At 36.8% G+C, this 17829-nt stretch overlaps 1 protein-coding gene across 7 annotated transcripts in view; it reads right to left on the reverse strand.

Annotated features, from left to right (window-relative positions):
- Nucleotides 1-17829, reverse strand: part of LOC5569985 (liprin-alpha-1) — an 88690-nt gene that overhangs the window by 55723 nt on the left and 15138 nt on the right. For 5 of the 7 annotated variants that reach the window (XR_002500398.1, XM_001658820.2, XM_021844326.1 and 2 more), the window contains exons 7-11: nt 9795-9878; nt 6381-6668; nt 6182-6319; nt 5671-6021; nt 3804-4165 (exon numbers count right to left, since the gene is read on the reverse strand). Coding sequence is in view for 6 of the 7 variants with exons in the window: in XM_001658820.2 (XP_001658870.1) it covers nt 3804-4165; nt 5671-6021; nt 6182-6319; nt 6381-6668; nt 9795-9878 (1223 nt within the window). In the remaining variant the exon portion in view is untranslated. The remainder of the gene's footprint in view (nt 1-3803; nt 4166-5670; nt 6022-6181; nt 6320-6380; nt 6669-9794; nt 9879-17829) is intronic. The other 2 variants (XM_001658822.2, XM_001658821.2) reach the window with 1 other exon arrangement.

Below are 17829 nucleotides of genomic sequence, written 5' to 3' on the forward strand. Positions count from 1 at the left end.
ATGCAGAGCAATTTTGTGAATAACCTATCCCATAAGGATAATTTCAATAAACTTTTAGTTTTAATAGGGGAAATTGCCAATTTGCCTGTAAATCAAACACTACTCTAAATATCAGATTTGCATGTAACATCCAGTGGCATGGTCGAAAAAATACTGAAGAAAAGGGTTCCAGTATGGAGCGGAAATCTAACGCATACTCTATAACACAATGCGCTTAGTGCCCGACGAGGCCGCGAAGTTTTTTAAAAAGAGCTCAGAAATGACAAAATATTATTATTTATTTATAACTTCATAGGATTACCAATTAAAGGGATCAATAGCTTCAAAACCAATTCAATTCCAATTAAAAAAAATATTTCAACTTTCCAAACGTTTTACCAGTGTGATCGACCTAGTTTTGAAAATACTGTAATCTCTCCCTTACTCGATATTCCGTATCTCGATATCAAGTTAGAGAACCATAGTAAAAGTTGGTTTTCATGGCTAACTCGATGGTCCCTTGGATCGCAGTTTTACTGGTGTTGTGTTCTGTAACGCGATACTTCCCTAGTTGGATGGTCCCTTCAATATCGAGTTAGGGAGAGTTGACTGTAGTATCAAGAAAAACCCCATATTTACTTTAATGCGTTGTTATCAAGGTTTTCCTACCAGTTTTACTGAATTTAGAAATTAGACATTTTTGGTGACATTAAGTAACAAACAAAATAGACCCCTTAACTTTTAAAATCCAGTTTTACTTCACGGAATAAGCCAAAAGTATATTGGAATATATTGCGGCATAAATCGAATGAGTTTATTAACTTGGAAAAAGTAGAAAAGATAATCCCTTAACACCCCACTTGTTTTCAAAAAGAGTCTTTTTCCATAAAAATTATTAAAAGTCGAAATCTAGATAAAATATTCAGAAGTTTTTGTTTGCGTTATGATCCTAATTAAATATACTGATCTTCTAAGTTACTCACATATTTTTCTTAATATTGCTTCATAGTTTTGTAGTTTAATGTATTTAGCCTATAAAATTTGAACAAAAATGTTGTAAAACGTTTATAATATCTAGATTCCACAATACTTTATTTCAATACACACCTCCTATCACATAATGCAGCTCACAATCTTCCGAACAAATAAAGCATTTCAAATGACTGATATATCGACTTTCAACGTTTTTGTGATTTGTCAAACTTGATCGAGAAGTTCAATCCCTTAAAACCCCACAAGTCCTTAACACCCCATTTTACGGTATTTTAGTTGTATGCGCATTTCTCCGAAAGTCTTTCATACTACTGAATTAACAAATACCCAAAATATATCAAAAACACTGAATTTAAATTTATAATGCCCACTTACCAAAACGACATTTGCCACTTAATGTTACCATTGCATACTACTAAACCAATCAACCTAATTTCAAAAATAATTAAAAAAAACTATGTATACTCGGGTAGAGGTGAATAACAAAATAATGGTAATATAAGAACAAATTTTGCAATCATATCTAGTTTAACCATTATTATGTTATAAATATATGACAATAAATATCTCATCAATAGCAAAACATGCAATCATAGCAAAATTTGTCTTTGGTATGTTATACTTGAAAGTCATGTAATAACTAATCAATAACAAAATATTCTATCATGGTAAAATTGGTTATTTGTGCAAATATACTTAAAAAACATTAAATATCTAAAGAATACCCGGGTAGAGGAGAATAACAAAATTTACCGTTAAAATAGAATGTTTGAATAGCAAAATTAGTTCTTTGTTTGTTTGAAATAAGAGATAAATTAACAAAAATAATAACTGAGTTTGTATGGCATAAAAACTAAATCATAACATATTTTGCCATTGTAATAACATAATAATAGCAAAAATATAGGCAATCGTAAATAACAAAACATGTTATTATTTTGATATTGATAACAAAATAATAACTAAATAAGCTATTCACGAGTAGATCAAAATAACGGTAATTTTAGTTCTTTGACTTTTATTTAGTATGATTAAAAAGTAAACTTTTAACTATCCTGCTAAAAAAACTTTTGCTTTTTGAATCTTTAACCCTATCCCGCCCATGACTTTTTTTCATGATTAAAAATAGAAATGTACATTTTTGCGCAAAATCGTAGAACAAAACCTTGTTTTTGAACTATGAATTAGTGTTCAAGGTAACTTAAAATCAAATATGAGGTGGTGCTCTGATGCACCACCAGGAATTTAGAGTACTTTATGGCTCCAACGTATTTTTTCAGATGAGCTTTCTTCAAGCGCTTTTGTTATTGTCGTTTCTTATCTTTTCATTTACCTAAATCGTTACATGAGTATAATCCAATTCTTCGATGTTTTCTGACAGTAGAAGTACCGTAAACTGGATTACTTTAGCTTCATCATTACTCATATCCAAATTCTCCACTTCCGTTTCATCTCCTTCGGGATCGGGACAATGATAAAGTGTACGATATCGGAATCTGTAATATAGCTCTATAATATATAGAGTCTATATATTCTGCTTACAATACGATTCTAATTTTGAACTTACTTCTGGATCTAATCGATTTCGTAGTACGCTTATAGATTTTCGCTGCTTCATTAGTAACTTCGTCATATCCATTCAAAGCATCAGAATCTTCATCCATAAATCCGATAAAATCTTTTTCTGCACCGCTTTCGTAAAGTTGTCTTATTTCTTGACGATTTTTCAGTAAAATTTGTAAACTGAGCTGATAAAAACAATTTCGATATTACGCTTTTTTGTGTGCCGTGCGCCCAGTGGTGCATATGTGCACCATACAAGTTCCATCAAATTCAATGATGGCGAAACTAAATTGAGCATTTCTGAACATATGTTAGAGCAAATAAAGAGTAAATCTATTGGGAAATATTTTTATTGCTACCATGGGAATCAATTCTCTTTGTAATATCAGGCTTCGAAACCATGTACTATTTTTCGACCAGTAAAACCCATACCTTCATACATATTTTTCGTAAAGAAACATGTTAAATGTGTTGGCATCCCGAAAATAAGGCATTGAAGTGAAAGCGGAGATGTGTAATTATGAAGTAACGTGAAAACAATATAATTTTGTTCGTTATTTTTCTAGATATAAAGGTTAGAAGTTTTGATGCTCTACAGACACCATGGGCGGGAGAGGGTTAATGAATATGATACAAATAGTAAAATGAGCTACTATGGCAAAATTTGATATTGAAGTTTTCGAATATCAAAGTAATGACATATTTTACTATGATGGCGATGTTTGTTATTCTTTAGATATAATGTTTTTAGTATTTTTGCACAAATAACTAATTTTATTTTGTTATTGATTGGTTATTGCATGAATTTCAAGTATAACATATCAATGACAAATTTTGCTATGATAGTATGTTTTGCTATTGATGAGATATTTAATGTCATATATTAATAACATAATATTGGTTAAACTAGATATGATTGCAAAATTTGTTCTTATTTTACCATTATTTTGTTATTCACCTGTACCCGGGATGTCATTCCGAACGAGGATATTTGTTACTTTTTATGAATTTCATTCTGTAGACCATTGAAAGTTCAAAAAGAAATTTAAATTTGTATGTGAAGTTTAAATCATGGTTTTGGTTGATTAAAGTTGAAAAGTGTTGCAAGTCACCCCGTTTGACGATGATGTATTATGTATCCGGTAGAAATCAAGATCAACATTTATTTATAATAATTAATTATTGTTTTCTCGGGCCCCGGGCGTCGCAGCTAATATGTGAATAGTGCGCTGTGTTTATAAAAATCATAAGACAATATTTGAACTTACCTTATTTCATTATTTATAGCATCTAACTGTTCTTGTAACATCAGGGCAAGTGTTTGGGCGTCTGTGTGACCACTTGGAGACATAATATCGGCAGTACTAAATAAGCTTTCCGTGTCATCACCATCGACGGCACTACCATCAAAGGTTTGTGCTCCAGCTATTTGTTGCATTTTACCCCAGTCCTGTTCAGTAAGCGACCTACTAAACTGCTCCTCTTCTAAAAGTTGTTTCTTTCTTCTTAAACTTAGGGCATCAAAACTAGCATGGGAACCGCTCCTGGAGAAGTTGTCTGCCTCTGTTCCATTCGTAGGAGACAAGCTTCTGGTTAAAGCTTCTGTTTGCTGAATGTTAAAGGCTATTTCCTACAATGAAAATAACATATTAATTTACATATATTATAACGCGGCACACTACTTGCTAGAGTCTGAAATCGCATCACCATAATAGCACATCCAGAAAAGTTTTACATTACAAATGATCATGTGTCATATTAGGTGGAGCAATTCCATGCCTTAGATAGTTACCTACTGTAAGCATATTAAACTACACATATGAGCCGTTGTAAACGTAACGTAAATTTTAGTTCAGTTTATTACACTGTACAGAACTAAATTATTGTCACGCAATTTCTAAGCAAAACAATCTTATTAAACCTTTTCTTTCCCATGATAGCTTCGGAGCTCCATTGGATGGATGGATACTATACTAGTTACTAATATATGCTTCCATTCTCATCAGATTGATCCAATAGCCTACCAACTGTTTCAATGGAAACTAAATCAAATTATTTAAAAACAACTGAACTTTTTACAGCTGATTTCGAATAAATTAATTTATTTGCAGCAATGTTTGTTCTAGAACAGTAATCACCAAATTGCGGCCGGCGAACGGATTTTGAATATTTATGTGAAGTGGCCCGCGTGTTATAATAAGAAAAATAATGAGGCTATTTTTTTGTCTTTGCGACTGTGCTTTGGAAAGTTTTTTTTAATATACGGAAATTTTCCTGTAGGGTATTATTTGGAATTTATTGAATATCGACTGTATTTATCAGTTCAGTGATAACTCGAAATCTGTTTAAGTGACACCCTAAAGTTCTGCAAATCTGGAACCTCTATTGAACAAAAAAAAATTGCTGTAATTTAGACACATGAAGAATATTTGTAACACAAGAACAAACGATGTAATTATCAGTGAAGTGCTAAACAACAAAATAGTAAGCCACGTCGTTTTGTGAATTGATGTTTTTCAAATCTCTTAAATTTTGAAAATGTTTGTGTGTTGTAGAAGTTAGATTTAAGATGTATCTTGATGTCAAAACATTCAAATAGATTTAAAACGTGAAAATTGTCAATAATTCACATATGGCCAAATAGGGAACCTTTATGGCCATAACTGGTACACTTTCCCTATATGTATTTGGAAAACAGAAATCTGTGCCTTAATTTTTTTGATTTTTTTGTGTCGGTATATTCTATAACTCGATAATTCTATAAGTCGATGGTCCCTTGAATATCGAATTATGGAGAGTCGACTGTAGCTAGAATATCGTAGTGACAACAAATAACCATGATTTTTTACTATTTTTTGGTAGATACGTCAGATGAAAAAAAGGTACTTGAAGTATGTTCCATTCTTAGAAATCATTAAAAACTGCTTCTAGATTAAACATTGACAAATCCAAAAAATAAATAAATCCGAATGCAAATATCATTAAAGATTTAAAAATTATAAACAGGCTCCATATACGCACATAAATTAATTACTAACAGTCACTTATGTTTTTTTTAAATGCGCAAATTTTAGTCTATACGGATCAAATAACTAACTATAAAAAGAGTAGAAGACAATTAATTGGTCAACTTACCTGCTGCAACAGTTGTCTTTTGAAATTGTCCATTTCTAGTCTGCTTTTCGACATTTCTTTCAATATTTCAGACTTTTCATGATTCAGTTCTTCAGCGTATTTCTTTGCCTTATCTAACTCCTGAGTAAGTGTATTTTTTTCTTCTAATGCTGTCATTCTTTCTTTTAGATGAACTTGTAACCGGTCATTGGATTCTGATAAAAGTTTATCAACCGTCGAAGACAACCTTTGATTGTGCTCTTCATTCATTTTCAGTCTTTGATTCAAACGCATAATTTCGGCGTTCTTTTCCTCTACATTTGCTTCAAGCCGTGAAATGCGATCTTCTGAAGAACCGTGGCGTTCTTGAGCCTAGCAGAAAAATAAAGCAAAAGATTAGAAAACATTTTTCATAGTACTATAGAACTATATCGCTGAAACCAACGATTTAGACGCTATTCAAAAAGCGCACGAAATCGACAAAACAAAACACTGTTTATCTCTGGGATCAATTTTAAACTTTGTATCCTACCTTAACGCCTACCTGGTTAAATGCCTCCAATCTTGCTTTCAATTGTTCCTCTAGGTCCGGCAGTTTAGATAGTTGAGCTAATTTTTGATCAGATAACTCCAGTTTTTCTTGTATGGCAGAAATTTTTCCTTCTTGCAACTGTTCGTACAGAAGATAAACGTTAAAAAGTTATAGCGGTAACAAAAATATGATTATTCACCTTTAGTTGAGCTTCCTTATGTCGCAATTCTTGCTCTAGTTTCTCGTTTAGGTCATGTAACGATGTAGATTCCCGTTGTGCATTCAGATATCGTTTTTCTAGTGTTGCTATTCGTTCTTCTTGGTCTTCCTTTTGTGCTACATTTTCCCGAAGATCTCTTTGAAGTTTGACACATGTTTCTTGTGATTTGGTAAATTCTTTTTGTGTTTTGTTTAAGTTTTCTTCCAAATCACTAATTTTGTTGTTCATGTCTGATACACGACGTTGCCATTGCGACAGTTCGGCAGTCTAAAAAATAAACAAAACATAATGCAATTGACGGTAACCATGACTTCCACGCTGTAATTCAGTTTGCGACCTACTTCGCCTTAAAGTTAAGTACCGTGCAAGCACCATATTCTGAACGGTTAAGAAAATCCAATTTGGATAACTTAAATGATTAAGGATTTCAACAGCTGGGATATTGGTTTGTCATGCCGTTGCGTTTGTCAAATATTTAAATAAACATAAAGATTAAAATAAAACGTCCATCAATTATCAATTATTTAAAAAATCATATATTAGTATGACGCATGCATGTTCCTAATTATGGACGCCATATACATCAATGGTCCTAATTATGAACACACATTGTTCCTTATTATGGACAGCAAACGAACTTAACATATAATATTTGTAGAAAAAACAACTTAACCATGTATTTTAGTTTTGAAATGTTACAATGAATCATGTTTCGAACTGACAGTTTACTATTTTGGATGTAAAAACAATGAATGTTCAACATAAGGAACGGACCGTTTAGAATATGGCGCTGTCTATAATATGGTACTGGCACGGTATGCTGTTCCGCTCAAAAAAAGTAAAAAATTTCTGCGGAAAAAATGGTCAAAAGCGGGAATTTTATCACTCTTTCCATACTTTTTTTTTGTATGTTCACCTTAATCTTTCGATTGACACCAAGACATCATTTATAGGAATTTTAATTATTAGGGGAACACAGGAGCGCTCGCCGGTATGACGGATCTCATCCAGTTTGTCCTGAAAATGGCGAGTTTCTTGAAAGCTAGAACTTTACTTGAATTTTGAACTTGATCTGATGCGCACTCAACGTGATTGTAAAATGAAGCCAAACTTTGAATTTTCAATTGCACAAGACTGGAGACTCTGACAACAGTTCGCGTTGGAGATCAATCAAATTACTTGCTTGCTGGTGGTGACCAATTGGATAGATTTTCAACGCGGAGCGCTGTTTGGTTCTCAAGTCTTGTGCTCTTGAAAATTTGAGGTGTGGCTTAATCACCTTGGATTCCGTAATAGAAATTTTTGTGAAAACACAACCCATTGCCCGTCCATGCATTAACAGAAATTTAAATTATGTGAGTGAAATATTCATTGTACATATTTAGCTTTGAAATAAGGCTCTAATTGTGAACACTATGCAAGAGGGTAAAACCGACCACTTTTGATGGGGTAAGACCGCCACCTACAATTTATACCAAATAAAATGTCTAAATCTTTTTAAAAGTTGTCACTACGTTGTACATCGTTAAGCATGTGAAATGAAATCAATTTAGTTAAAAATGCAAGCTTCCAAAATATGGGTGTCTCAAGGTAAAAATAAGTATAAGGTACCGCGGGGCAAGTTTGTAAATGGGGTAAGTGAAAATAATTGGTATATTTTACTGAATATTGCATAATAGAGCGAAATATTGTTAACCTGTCAACTATCACTCCGTAACAAGTTGGCGGCGTGCAATCTTATTTTAATATTTTCAGTGGAAATAGGTGCGAAAAATAATTTTCTGTACCACATCAAAGTTGTCCCCTCTGACAGTTTTAAACTGCAATAAAAAAAGTTTTAGAATTAATTCGACATAGACCTAAAAATAACTAAATTGAAACACTGTCAATTTTCTAATCACGTGGGGCAAGGGAAAAGTTTCTCATTAGAAATTGAATATAAGTATACAAGGTTCGCAATTATCATAGAACAACAGAACGTGTTGATAATTCAAGAAACACTATACTCAAAGCGTCATGGCCAAATCATGGAACTTCTCTAAAAAAGGTTGCCAAATATTACGATACTACTACTTGGCATTAACGTCCTCACTGGGACATAGCCTGCTTCTCAGCTTAGTGTTCTTATGAACACTTCCACAGTTATTAACTGAGAGCTTTCTATGCCAAAGTTGCCATTTTCGCATTCGTATATCGTGTGGCAGATACGATTATACTCTATGCCCAGGGAATCAAGGAAATTTCCATTACGAAAAGATCCTGGACCGACCGGGAATCGAACCCAGACACCGTCAGCATGGCTTTGCTTTGTAGCCGCGGACTCTAACCACTCGGCTAAGGAAGGCCCTATAAATATTACGATAATTATATGTTTACTTCGGACAGCCGATTTAAAGGAAGACGTGGATTGAAAAGTTCCAATATAAGAGAACGCACGGAAATCTTGTGGAATGTCTTTGTAAAGCTAGTTCAAAACATAAAAATGGGGTGTAGATGTATCCACATCAAAAAAGTTTCTAAAGGAAGGATTCCGTTTGATTTCTCCTGAAGAGATATCCGACGTCATATCCGATTTTCTTAAAAACAAATAACGAGCGGTGGAAATTCTACAGAGCAGAAATGCAATTGATGTCCAATGATGTAAGAACTAACATTGGAAATGTTGCAGTTATAATGTTGTCGAATCATTTCAACAAACATAACTGAATAGAAGAAAATTCAAGAAAAAATAATAAAATTGTCTTTGTAAAATGTTGCTTATGTTACTGTTTATTAGGACGCCTTAACAAATGTTAAGGTAATAGAAATCGCAAATGTAACTGTTAGTTTTTGAATTCGACATGGACCTAAAAATAACTAAAACACAGGTGGGGTAAGTGAAAAGTAAGGAGACGTTTTTCAAACACTTTTTCTGTACTTTTTTCTTTAGTTTTACATAAAAATCAATTTCAGTTTACTGCTTATATTTGGTGGGAGTCAAGCTAAAAAATATACACGACCTCATTTGTTTTAATTTAAGATCTCTAGAATTTGAAGAATCCCAACTATGCGAAATCCATTACCCACTTGCCAAACGGTACCTTATGTAGATCTCAGTTTTAAGAATCAATTGATCGAAAAAAAAAAAATCGATTCAACATCCAATGTAGAAATGAAACATCATACTTCTTAGAATCATAGTGATATGATATATGACCGTTACTGAAGGATCTTCCCCTATAACGCGTCGCACCGAATCAGAGCAAGTCATAGTTTGGCGACAAAGGTAAACGATTTGAATTACATGTCAGTGTTTTGATCAATGCCGACTAAGTCAGATTCAACTTTGCCGCAATTTCAATTTTGCCTGAAAATATGAGAAGATTTGCTGTAAATAATAAACACAATACATACCTGTTTTTCAATAATTGTTTGTAGCTCATGAGTTTTTGCTAAATAATCTATCTGTTCCGAAGTCTCACCATTCGCTAGTGTGTCCTGTATATATCAAAAAGAAAGAAATTAGTTGGTTCAGTAAAATCAATACTATCAATTAATGCACGCTGAACTTGTAACAATGAGAGAATCTCTCCTTTCTCATTCTCTTTCGATTATATCAGTGCAATAATAAAAACGCCTTAAAAAGGGTTTATCGAATAATAAACTTGTAAAAGGTTCGAATTTTTCCACTGGTAATAGAAACTGAGAATCGGCTTTGTGATACTGGGTACGGCGTGTGAGCCTTCAAATAAACGAAATAGTATTAGAACTCTACCATGTGTGTTCAACCCCGTTATCCCCTCAACTTTTTGTATACTGTTAAACAAAAACGAACTTGAAAAACTAGATTCAACAACATCTAAGCCTTACAAATCTTGACTCGTTCATGTTTGAACTGTTTTTACTTTAATTCAGTGAGTGCAATGCATCATTGCTTTTGTAACAAAACGCGATACGAACGACGAAGGCTTAAATACCAGAGTAAGAGCCAAAACCGGATCGGAAGGTTCAATAAATTATAGGAAAAAACCTTTTCTCGCGGACTGTAGTTTATTTACTCTTTGCTCTACAATGGTTGAATTTTTACTGAATCATTCTTTCTTCTCTCATCGTCGGTACGGTCGGACGGATGTTGAACGTCAAAAAAGATGAGGGGAAGGACAGAGGCGCAAACATCCTCCCGGCCCTTGAGGCGGTTGCCTCAATCACACGGTAGTAATACCAGCTTATGGACTGGTCGGTGATATTCCATCTGCCCGCGACGAAGTGTTACTGTACGGACAATTCCAAATTGATCGGGGTGGGTTTTCACAACCCTGGCGAGCTCCCATACGGCAGGCGGAGTATTTTCGTTCTTAATCAGAACTAATTGGCCGGACTGGAGATTTTGCTGCAAGGTTTGCCACTTACTTCTAGGTTGGAGAGTGGCTACGTATTCATTTCTCCAACGGTTCCAAATCTCAATCGAATACTTTTGGATACGTTCCCAAAGCTTCAGACGATTTTCCTGTACCTGGCTGACATCTGGTTGTGGTAGCATATTGATAGACTGGCCGATGATAAAATGCCCCGGTGTGAGGGCTTCGCATGAATCAATAGATGTAGACAACTCGCATAGAGGTCTAGAGTTCAAGCACGCCTCCACTTGTGCCAGAATAGTACAAAAGGCCTCAAACGTCATAGTCGTGTTCCCAATTACAGCTCTCAAATGCTTTTTCATACTTTTAACGGCTGCCTCCCATATACCGCCCATATGAGGTGCAGAGGGAGTGATAAATGTCCATTTGATCTTCAAATCACCAAGGAATCGCCCAACTGAACCATTGAATTCTGGAGACTGTAAGTATCTTCTTATTTCTCTTTCGGCGCCGACGAAGTTAGTACCGTTATCGGACCATATTTCGGTACACAAACCACGGCGACTGATGAAACGCTTGAGGGCAGCAATGAAGGCGTCTGTGGACAGGTCAGTTACTGCCTCCAAATGAACCGCCTTAGTTGACAGACATACAAAAACGGCCACATATCCCTTTGTCATTCTTGCAGTACGCAAGTTGCTGGACCGAATGTTTAGCGGTCCTGCATAATCCACTCCAACGTGAACAAATGGGCGAGCGGGTTGAGTACGAACATTTGGTAAACATCCCATTAATTGCTTTGATGTTTTGGCCTTCATTCTACAACACCGCACACAGTTGTCAATGAATGTGCGAATGACTGCCTGGCAACCCACGATCCAGTATCGTTGATTCAATGTAGCAATCATCAAATTCGGTCCTGCATGTAGATTGTTTACGTGGATTTCCATTACCAGTAACAAAGTATAACGATGTTGTTTTGGCAATATAAGAGGGTGGCGTATATCATACGGTTGAGTTGAGTTTTGTAGCCGACCACCTACTCTTAAATTTCCGCCAGAGTCGATGAATGGATACAATGTTTTAATCTTACTATTGTTCGGTAACGCAGAATCGCTTTCAAGAGCCACAAATTCTTGGCCAAAACTATCCCATTGAGCAGCTCTGGTAAGTTGGAGACAAGCATCGTCTAACTCCTTGGCAGTGATAGCTCCTGTTATGCGTTGACCACCATTCAGTTTAGATCTTGCGTTGTTTACGAACCGATTGACCCAACATAATGTGCGCCGAATACGATTCAGGTTCGAGAAGCGATTCAGAAGAAAATTTTCGATATCACGAGTCGATTTTGATTTGACACTAGTGACCAGACATGTAACGTTCGGTCGTCGCTCCAAAAGCTCGTCGTCCATTACAAAGAAATTTTCAATCGTTGATTCAGTTGACTCGAAAGATAATGCGTTTTCTTTCAGCCAACTCGGTCCTGTCCACCAAAGAGAATGTCCCACTAACTCAGCCGGCGAAACACCACGTGAGGCACAGTCAGCTGGATTTTCCGCAGATGTAACGTGACGCCAACGGTTCCTTGCAACAACGTCTAGAATTTTCGATGTCCTGTTAGCGATAAAGGTCTTCCATTTCCGTGGGTGAGATGATAGCCACTGTAGCACGATACACGAATCAGTCCACGCATGTAATTCGACCGTCAAATGTGAAAATGATTCCATGACTTTAACCATCAAATCTACCAGCAATTCTGCAGCCAGCAACTCGAGTCTCGGCAACGATATTTGCTGTATTGGCGCCACCTTAGTTTTGGCAGCAACGATATTAACGTAGACATTTCCACTTTCATCCTTAGAACGAGCGTAAATCACAGCAGCATAAGCAGCTTCAGAGGCATCCGCAAATCCGTGAAGTTCCAATGTGTTGTCGTAATGAGGGATCCAACGGTTTATGCGAATTGCTTCAATGTGGTGCAGCGTTTCCTTCAGCTCTATCCATTCATCACAAATGCAGGCTGGCAGAGGATCATCCCATTGCAAATCGTACAGCCACAGATGCTGAAACATTATTTTTGCTCGAACTATCACTGGAGCGATCCAACCAAATGGGTCAAACAACCTTGACGTATCGGACAGCAACTGTCGTTTTGTATTTGCGCTGTCAATGTCGAACGAAACCTTGAAGCAGAAAAAATCATCTTGTGGCATCCATCGTATCCCCAGGGCCTTCACTTCGTCGTATTCATCAGCAAGTTTAACTTGATAGGGTTCGTTGCTGTTCTCCACACTTCCTAGGAGCTTTGCGTTGTCGCTATGCCACTTCCGCAAATTGAAACCAGCCGATGTCAGGACGTCGACGATTTCCTTCCGTAGAACCATTGCATCTTCGATAGTATCGGCACCAGAAAAGAGATCATCCACGTAAAAATTTTTGGGAATCCGTTCTGCAGCTCTTGGATATTGCTCCTGGTTGTCATCGGCAGTTTTCCTCAATGCTGCGATTGCTTGGTATGCTGCACATCCAGTTCCATAAGTCACTGTTAATAATCGGTAATGCTCCAATGGTCGAGAAGGATCTTCACGCCAAACAATCCGAAGGAAATCCTTGTCTCTGTGATCGATTCTAATTTGCCGGTACATCTTTTCTGCATCGGCAGTGAATGCAAAACGATAAGAACGCCAGCGGCAGCAAACATTGAAGAGTGGTTCGTTAACGTTAGGTCCAACCAGCAATCGATCGTTCAGCGAAACACCCGATGCACTCTTACTCGACGCGTCGAAAACTACACGCAATTTGGTTGTCGAGCTATCTTCCTTCCACACGGCATGGTGCGGTAGGTAAAAACAGTCATTCGTTGGTACATTTACTTCAGCCGAGGGTACCTTTTCCATATGACCGAGTGCCAAATAGTCAGTCATAAATTGCTTATACATTTCCTTGAGTTGTGGATCAACACTGAACTTTCGTTCCATAGCACAGAACCGCCGAATGGCAGCAGTAGCTGACTCGCCAAGCTCTGGTTTAGTGTTGTCAAACGGAAGGCGAACAACGTACCTTCCATTTGTATCGCGTGAAACAGTTGAGTTGAAATGATCCACCGCACGTTGCTCATCTTCAGTTAATAAGTAAGCGCCTGGTACTTCCTGGACTTCCCAGAATTTTCGCAATGTCTGATCCAAGTTCACCTCACTTACCAAATTGATGACAGTACTGGTTTTGGTATTCTGTGTTGCAGCGCTGAATCGTCCACCCACTAGATAGCCGAAAATCGAATTTTGAGCGAATGGAACGCCTTGGAGGTCAACCAGCTTGCCTGGTTCTATTATGGAGAAAAACACTTCTACTCCTAGTAGTAGATCAACCTTGCCACATTCATTGTAATGGGGGTCAGCTAGAGGTTGTCCAGAAAGTGGATTGGTATCAATGTCGAACCTCTGACTGGGTTGATCCGAGACGAGGCGGTTGAGGATTAGCGCATCTACCACAATCGCAATCGCTTTGTCAAACCGTGATGCAATCTGCAGCGTTACTACTCCTTCCGTCTTGCTAGAACTGGTTGAAGATATGCCGCTGACCAAAACGTTCGCGTTGCGTCTCTTCAGACCGAGACGGTGAAAGGCTTGCTTAGTTATCATCGAGTTCATACAAGCAGAATCGATGATCGCTCGGATTTCATGGAACTCATTGTCTTTTCCCAAGACCTTGACGACTGCCGTAGGCAACATGCTAGCAAAACTTGTGGCACGGCAGGTCTCCAGACGTGTGACATACGATGCCACCGAATCTTCATTTTCCGCCTTTGAAGCCTGATCATCTTGCTGTTGAATCGTCACTGCAGATTCGATACGCTGGGTAGAATCCTGTGGCTCGATCGCATTCTGCAAACAGAGAAGCGTATGATGCTTCTGCTTGCAGTTTTTACACATCATTGTAGATGTGCATTCCCGTGAGATATGTGATGCTTTCAGACAGTTGTAGCAAAGTTTGATTCGCTGAACAAATACTCGACGATCTTCTGTCACCATTTCTTTAAAGCTGGCACACTGGTAAATAGTGTGAGCTTGTGAACACAGGGGGCAGGACGATTGGGTACTTGCGTGAAAACCTTGAATAGCCTTGCTCGAAAACACGGTCTTCGAACCTCTTTCAGTGTCTTTCTTCATTGCTTCGTTACTCTTCTTCGCAAAGGATGCACAAGTCTCCATCGCGTCGCATCTTCGTTCGAGAAAAGTTAGAAACTCCCGGAAGGTAGGATTATCTTCATCGACTACCTTCTGGGCCCACATTGAACGCGTCTCCCGATCAAGCTTATCTAGCAGGAGGTGTATCAACCAAGGATCTCGAGACTCGTATGCTGGACCAAGCGCCTTGAGTTGTCTCACAACTTCATCGGAGGTTGAAGCAAGTTTCCGTAGTCCAACGAGAGAGGGAGCGTTAACCGATGGCTGATCCAAAAATTCCTTAACCAGGGCAGTGACAATGTACCTTTTCTTGTCGTAGTGGTCGTTTAATTTATCCCACACCTCTCTGTAGTTCGCATCCGTGATACTAAAAGCGCTCACCAATTTCTTCGCCTCGCCATCCAGATGAGATATCAAATACTGAAGCTTCACTGAATCCTTCAAGTTTTTGGAGTGGATACAACTAACGTAAAGGTCCTTGAAGGAATTCCATTGCCTTCGGTCACCGTGAAAAACGGGAAGCGAAAATGTTGGCAGCTTAAGCTCGACTGGCACTTCCTGGAACGGAGAACCACCAGACAACGGACGGAAAGCTGCTTGCATTTGTCCAGCTAACTGTTGCACTGAGGATGAAGCTGCGGTTTGAGTTGTCGCCATTACGCGTTGAGACTCCACCAATAATCTGACTGCTTCCCTCAAATCATCCTTATGCTCGTCAGAACTGGCAACACTGTTACAACTAGAAATTCCGGCTGGACCATCATCGCCGAGAAGCGTTACGTAGAAATTTTTCGTTTCGTAGTAGAGGTTGTCGAATTCCACTCTATGGTTGAAAATGGCGGCCATTTCGCTGAGAGCCGTTGTGCTTTCCTCTATTTCACTTTGCACTTTGTCGAACATTTCCGCCATTTCCGTCAGCTTTTGCAATCGCTCATGTAGTTCACTGGGTGGAGGGTTACGGCTTCCCACTACGCGCGCGTTTGCCTGCTCCCACTTCATTCGTTCGAAGAGTACGTCGCGTCGGATTCGAAGAGCATCCATCTTTCGTCACTGATTCGCAAAATATCTGGTTCAAAAGGACCATGTAACAAAACGCGATACGAACGACGAAGGCTTAAATACCAGAGTAAGAGCCAAAACCGGATCGGAAGGTTCAATAAATTATAGGAAAAAACCTTTTCTCGCGGACTGTAGTTTATTTACTCTTTGCTCTACAATGGTTGAATTTTTACTGAATCATTCTTTCTTCTCTCATCGTCGGTACGGTCGGACGGATGTTGAACGTCAAAAAAGATGAGGGGAAGGACAGAGGCGCAAACAGCTTTTATGCTATATATACCCGGGTAGAGGTAAATAATAAAATAATGGTAAAATAAGAACAAATTTTGCAATCATATCTGGTTTACCCATTATTATGTTATTAATATATGACATAAATATCTTATCAATAGCAAAACATACAATCATAGCAAAATTTGTCATTGGTATGTTATCCTTGAAAGTCATGTAATAACTAATCAATAGCAAAATATACTATCATGGTGAAATTTGTTATTTGTGCAAACATACTAAAAAACTATTAAATATCTAAAGAATAACAAACATCGTCATCACAGTAAAATATGTCATTATTTTGATATTTGAAAACTTTATTCAAATAATTCATGAGAACAAAAAAACATCAAATTTTGCCATAATAGCTCATTTTACAATTCGTATGATATTCATTGAAGATTTAAAAAGCAAATGTTTTTCGCTGGAATGCAAAAAGTTTATTTTTCAATCATGCTAAATTTAGTATATTATAGTTAAAGAACTAAAATTGCCATTATTTTGATCTATTCGTGAATAGCTTATTTAGTTATTATTTTGTTATCAATATCTAAATTATAACATATTTTGTTATTTACGGTTGCCTATATTTTTGCTATTATTTTGTTATTATAATGGCAAAATATGATATTATTTAGTTTTTATGCCATATAAACTTAGTTATTATTTTTGTTCTTTTATCTCTTATTTCAAACAAACAAAGAACAGATTTTGCTATTCAAACATTCTATTTCAATGGTAAATTTTGTTATTCTTTTGCTATTTTCCTCAACCCGGGTAATATGCGTGCAATAATGCTCTAATTTCAGTGTAAAATCGACTCAAAGTGTTTTGTTTTGATTCGTGGTGAAATTGGTGGTTAGGCTGCGAAAATTCAAAGTCTTACTTACGCCGTTTTGTAAATCCTGAAATTAATCGTTCTAAAACTAAAAAATCTACCGTGCCAGTACCATATTATAGACAGCGCCATATTCTAAACGGTCCGTTCCTTATGTTGAACATTCATTGTTTTTACATCCAAAATAGTAAACTGTCAGTTCGAAACATGATTCATTGTAACATTTCAAAACTAAAATACATGGTTAAGTTGTTTTTTCTACAAATATTATATGTTAAGTTCGTTTGCTGTCCATAATAAGGAACAATGTGTGTTCATAATTAGGACCATTGATGTATATGGCGTCCATAATTAGGAACATGCATGCGTCATACTAATATATGATTTTTCAAATAATTGATAATTGATGGACGTTTTATTTTAATCTTTACGTTTATTTAAATATTTGACAAACGCAACGGCATGACAAACCAATATCCCAGCTGTTGAAATCCTTAATCATTTAAGTTATCCAAATTGGATTTTCTTAACCGTTCAGAATATGGTGCTTGCACAGTAGTTAGCTTAGAGCGGAACGTGTAGAATTTCGTCTGCGAAACACGTAGGATTGATAAAGTAAGCTTGTTTACTTTTCTAACTTGAGTCTGTTTGAATACATGTTCGAGAAATGGTTTTTTTTAAGATTTAATTATTTATTAGTATTTTATATTATAGAAACAAATCGCAGAAGTACA

Source organism: Aedes aegypti, chromosome 2 (assembly GCF_002204515.2).
Source record: "Aedes aegypti strain LVP_AGWG chromosome 2, AaegL5.0 Primary Assembly, whole genome shotgun sequence".
Classification (NCBI taxonomy): Eukaryota; Metazoa; Arthropoda; class Insecta; order Diptera; family Culicidae; genus Aedes; species Aedes aegypti.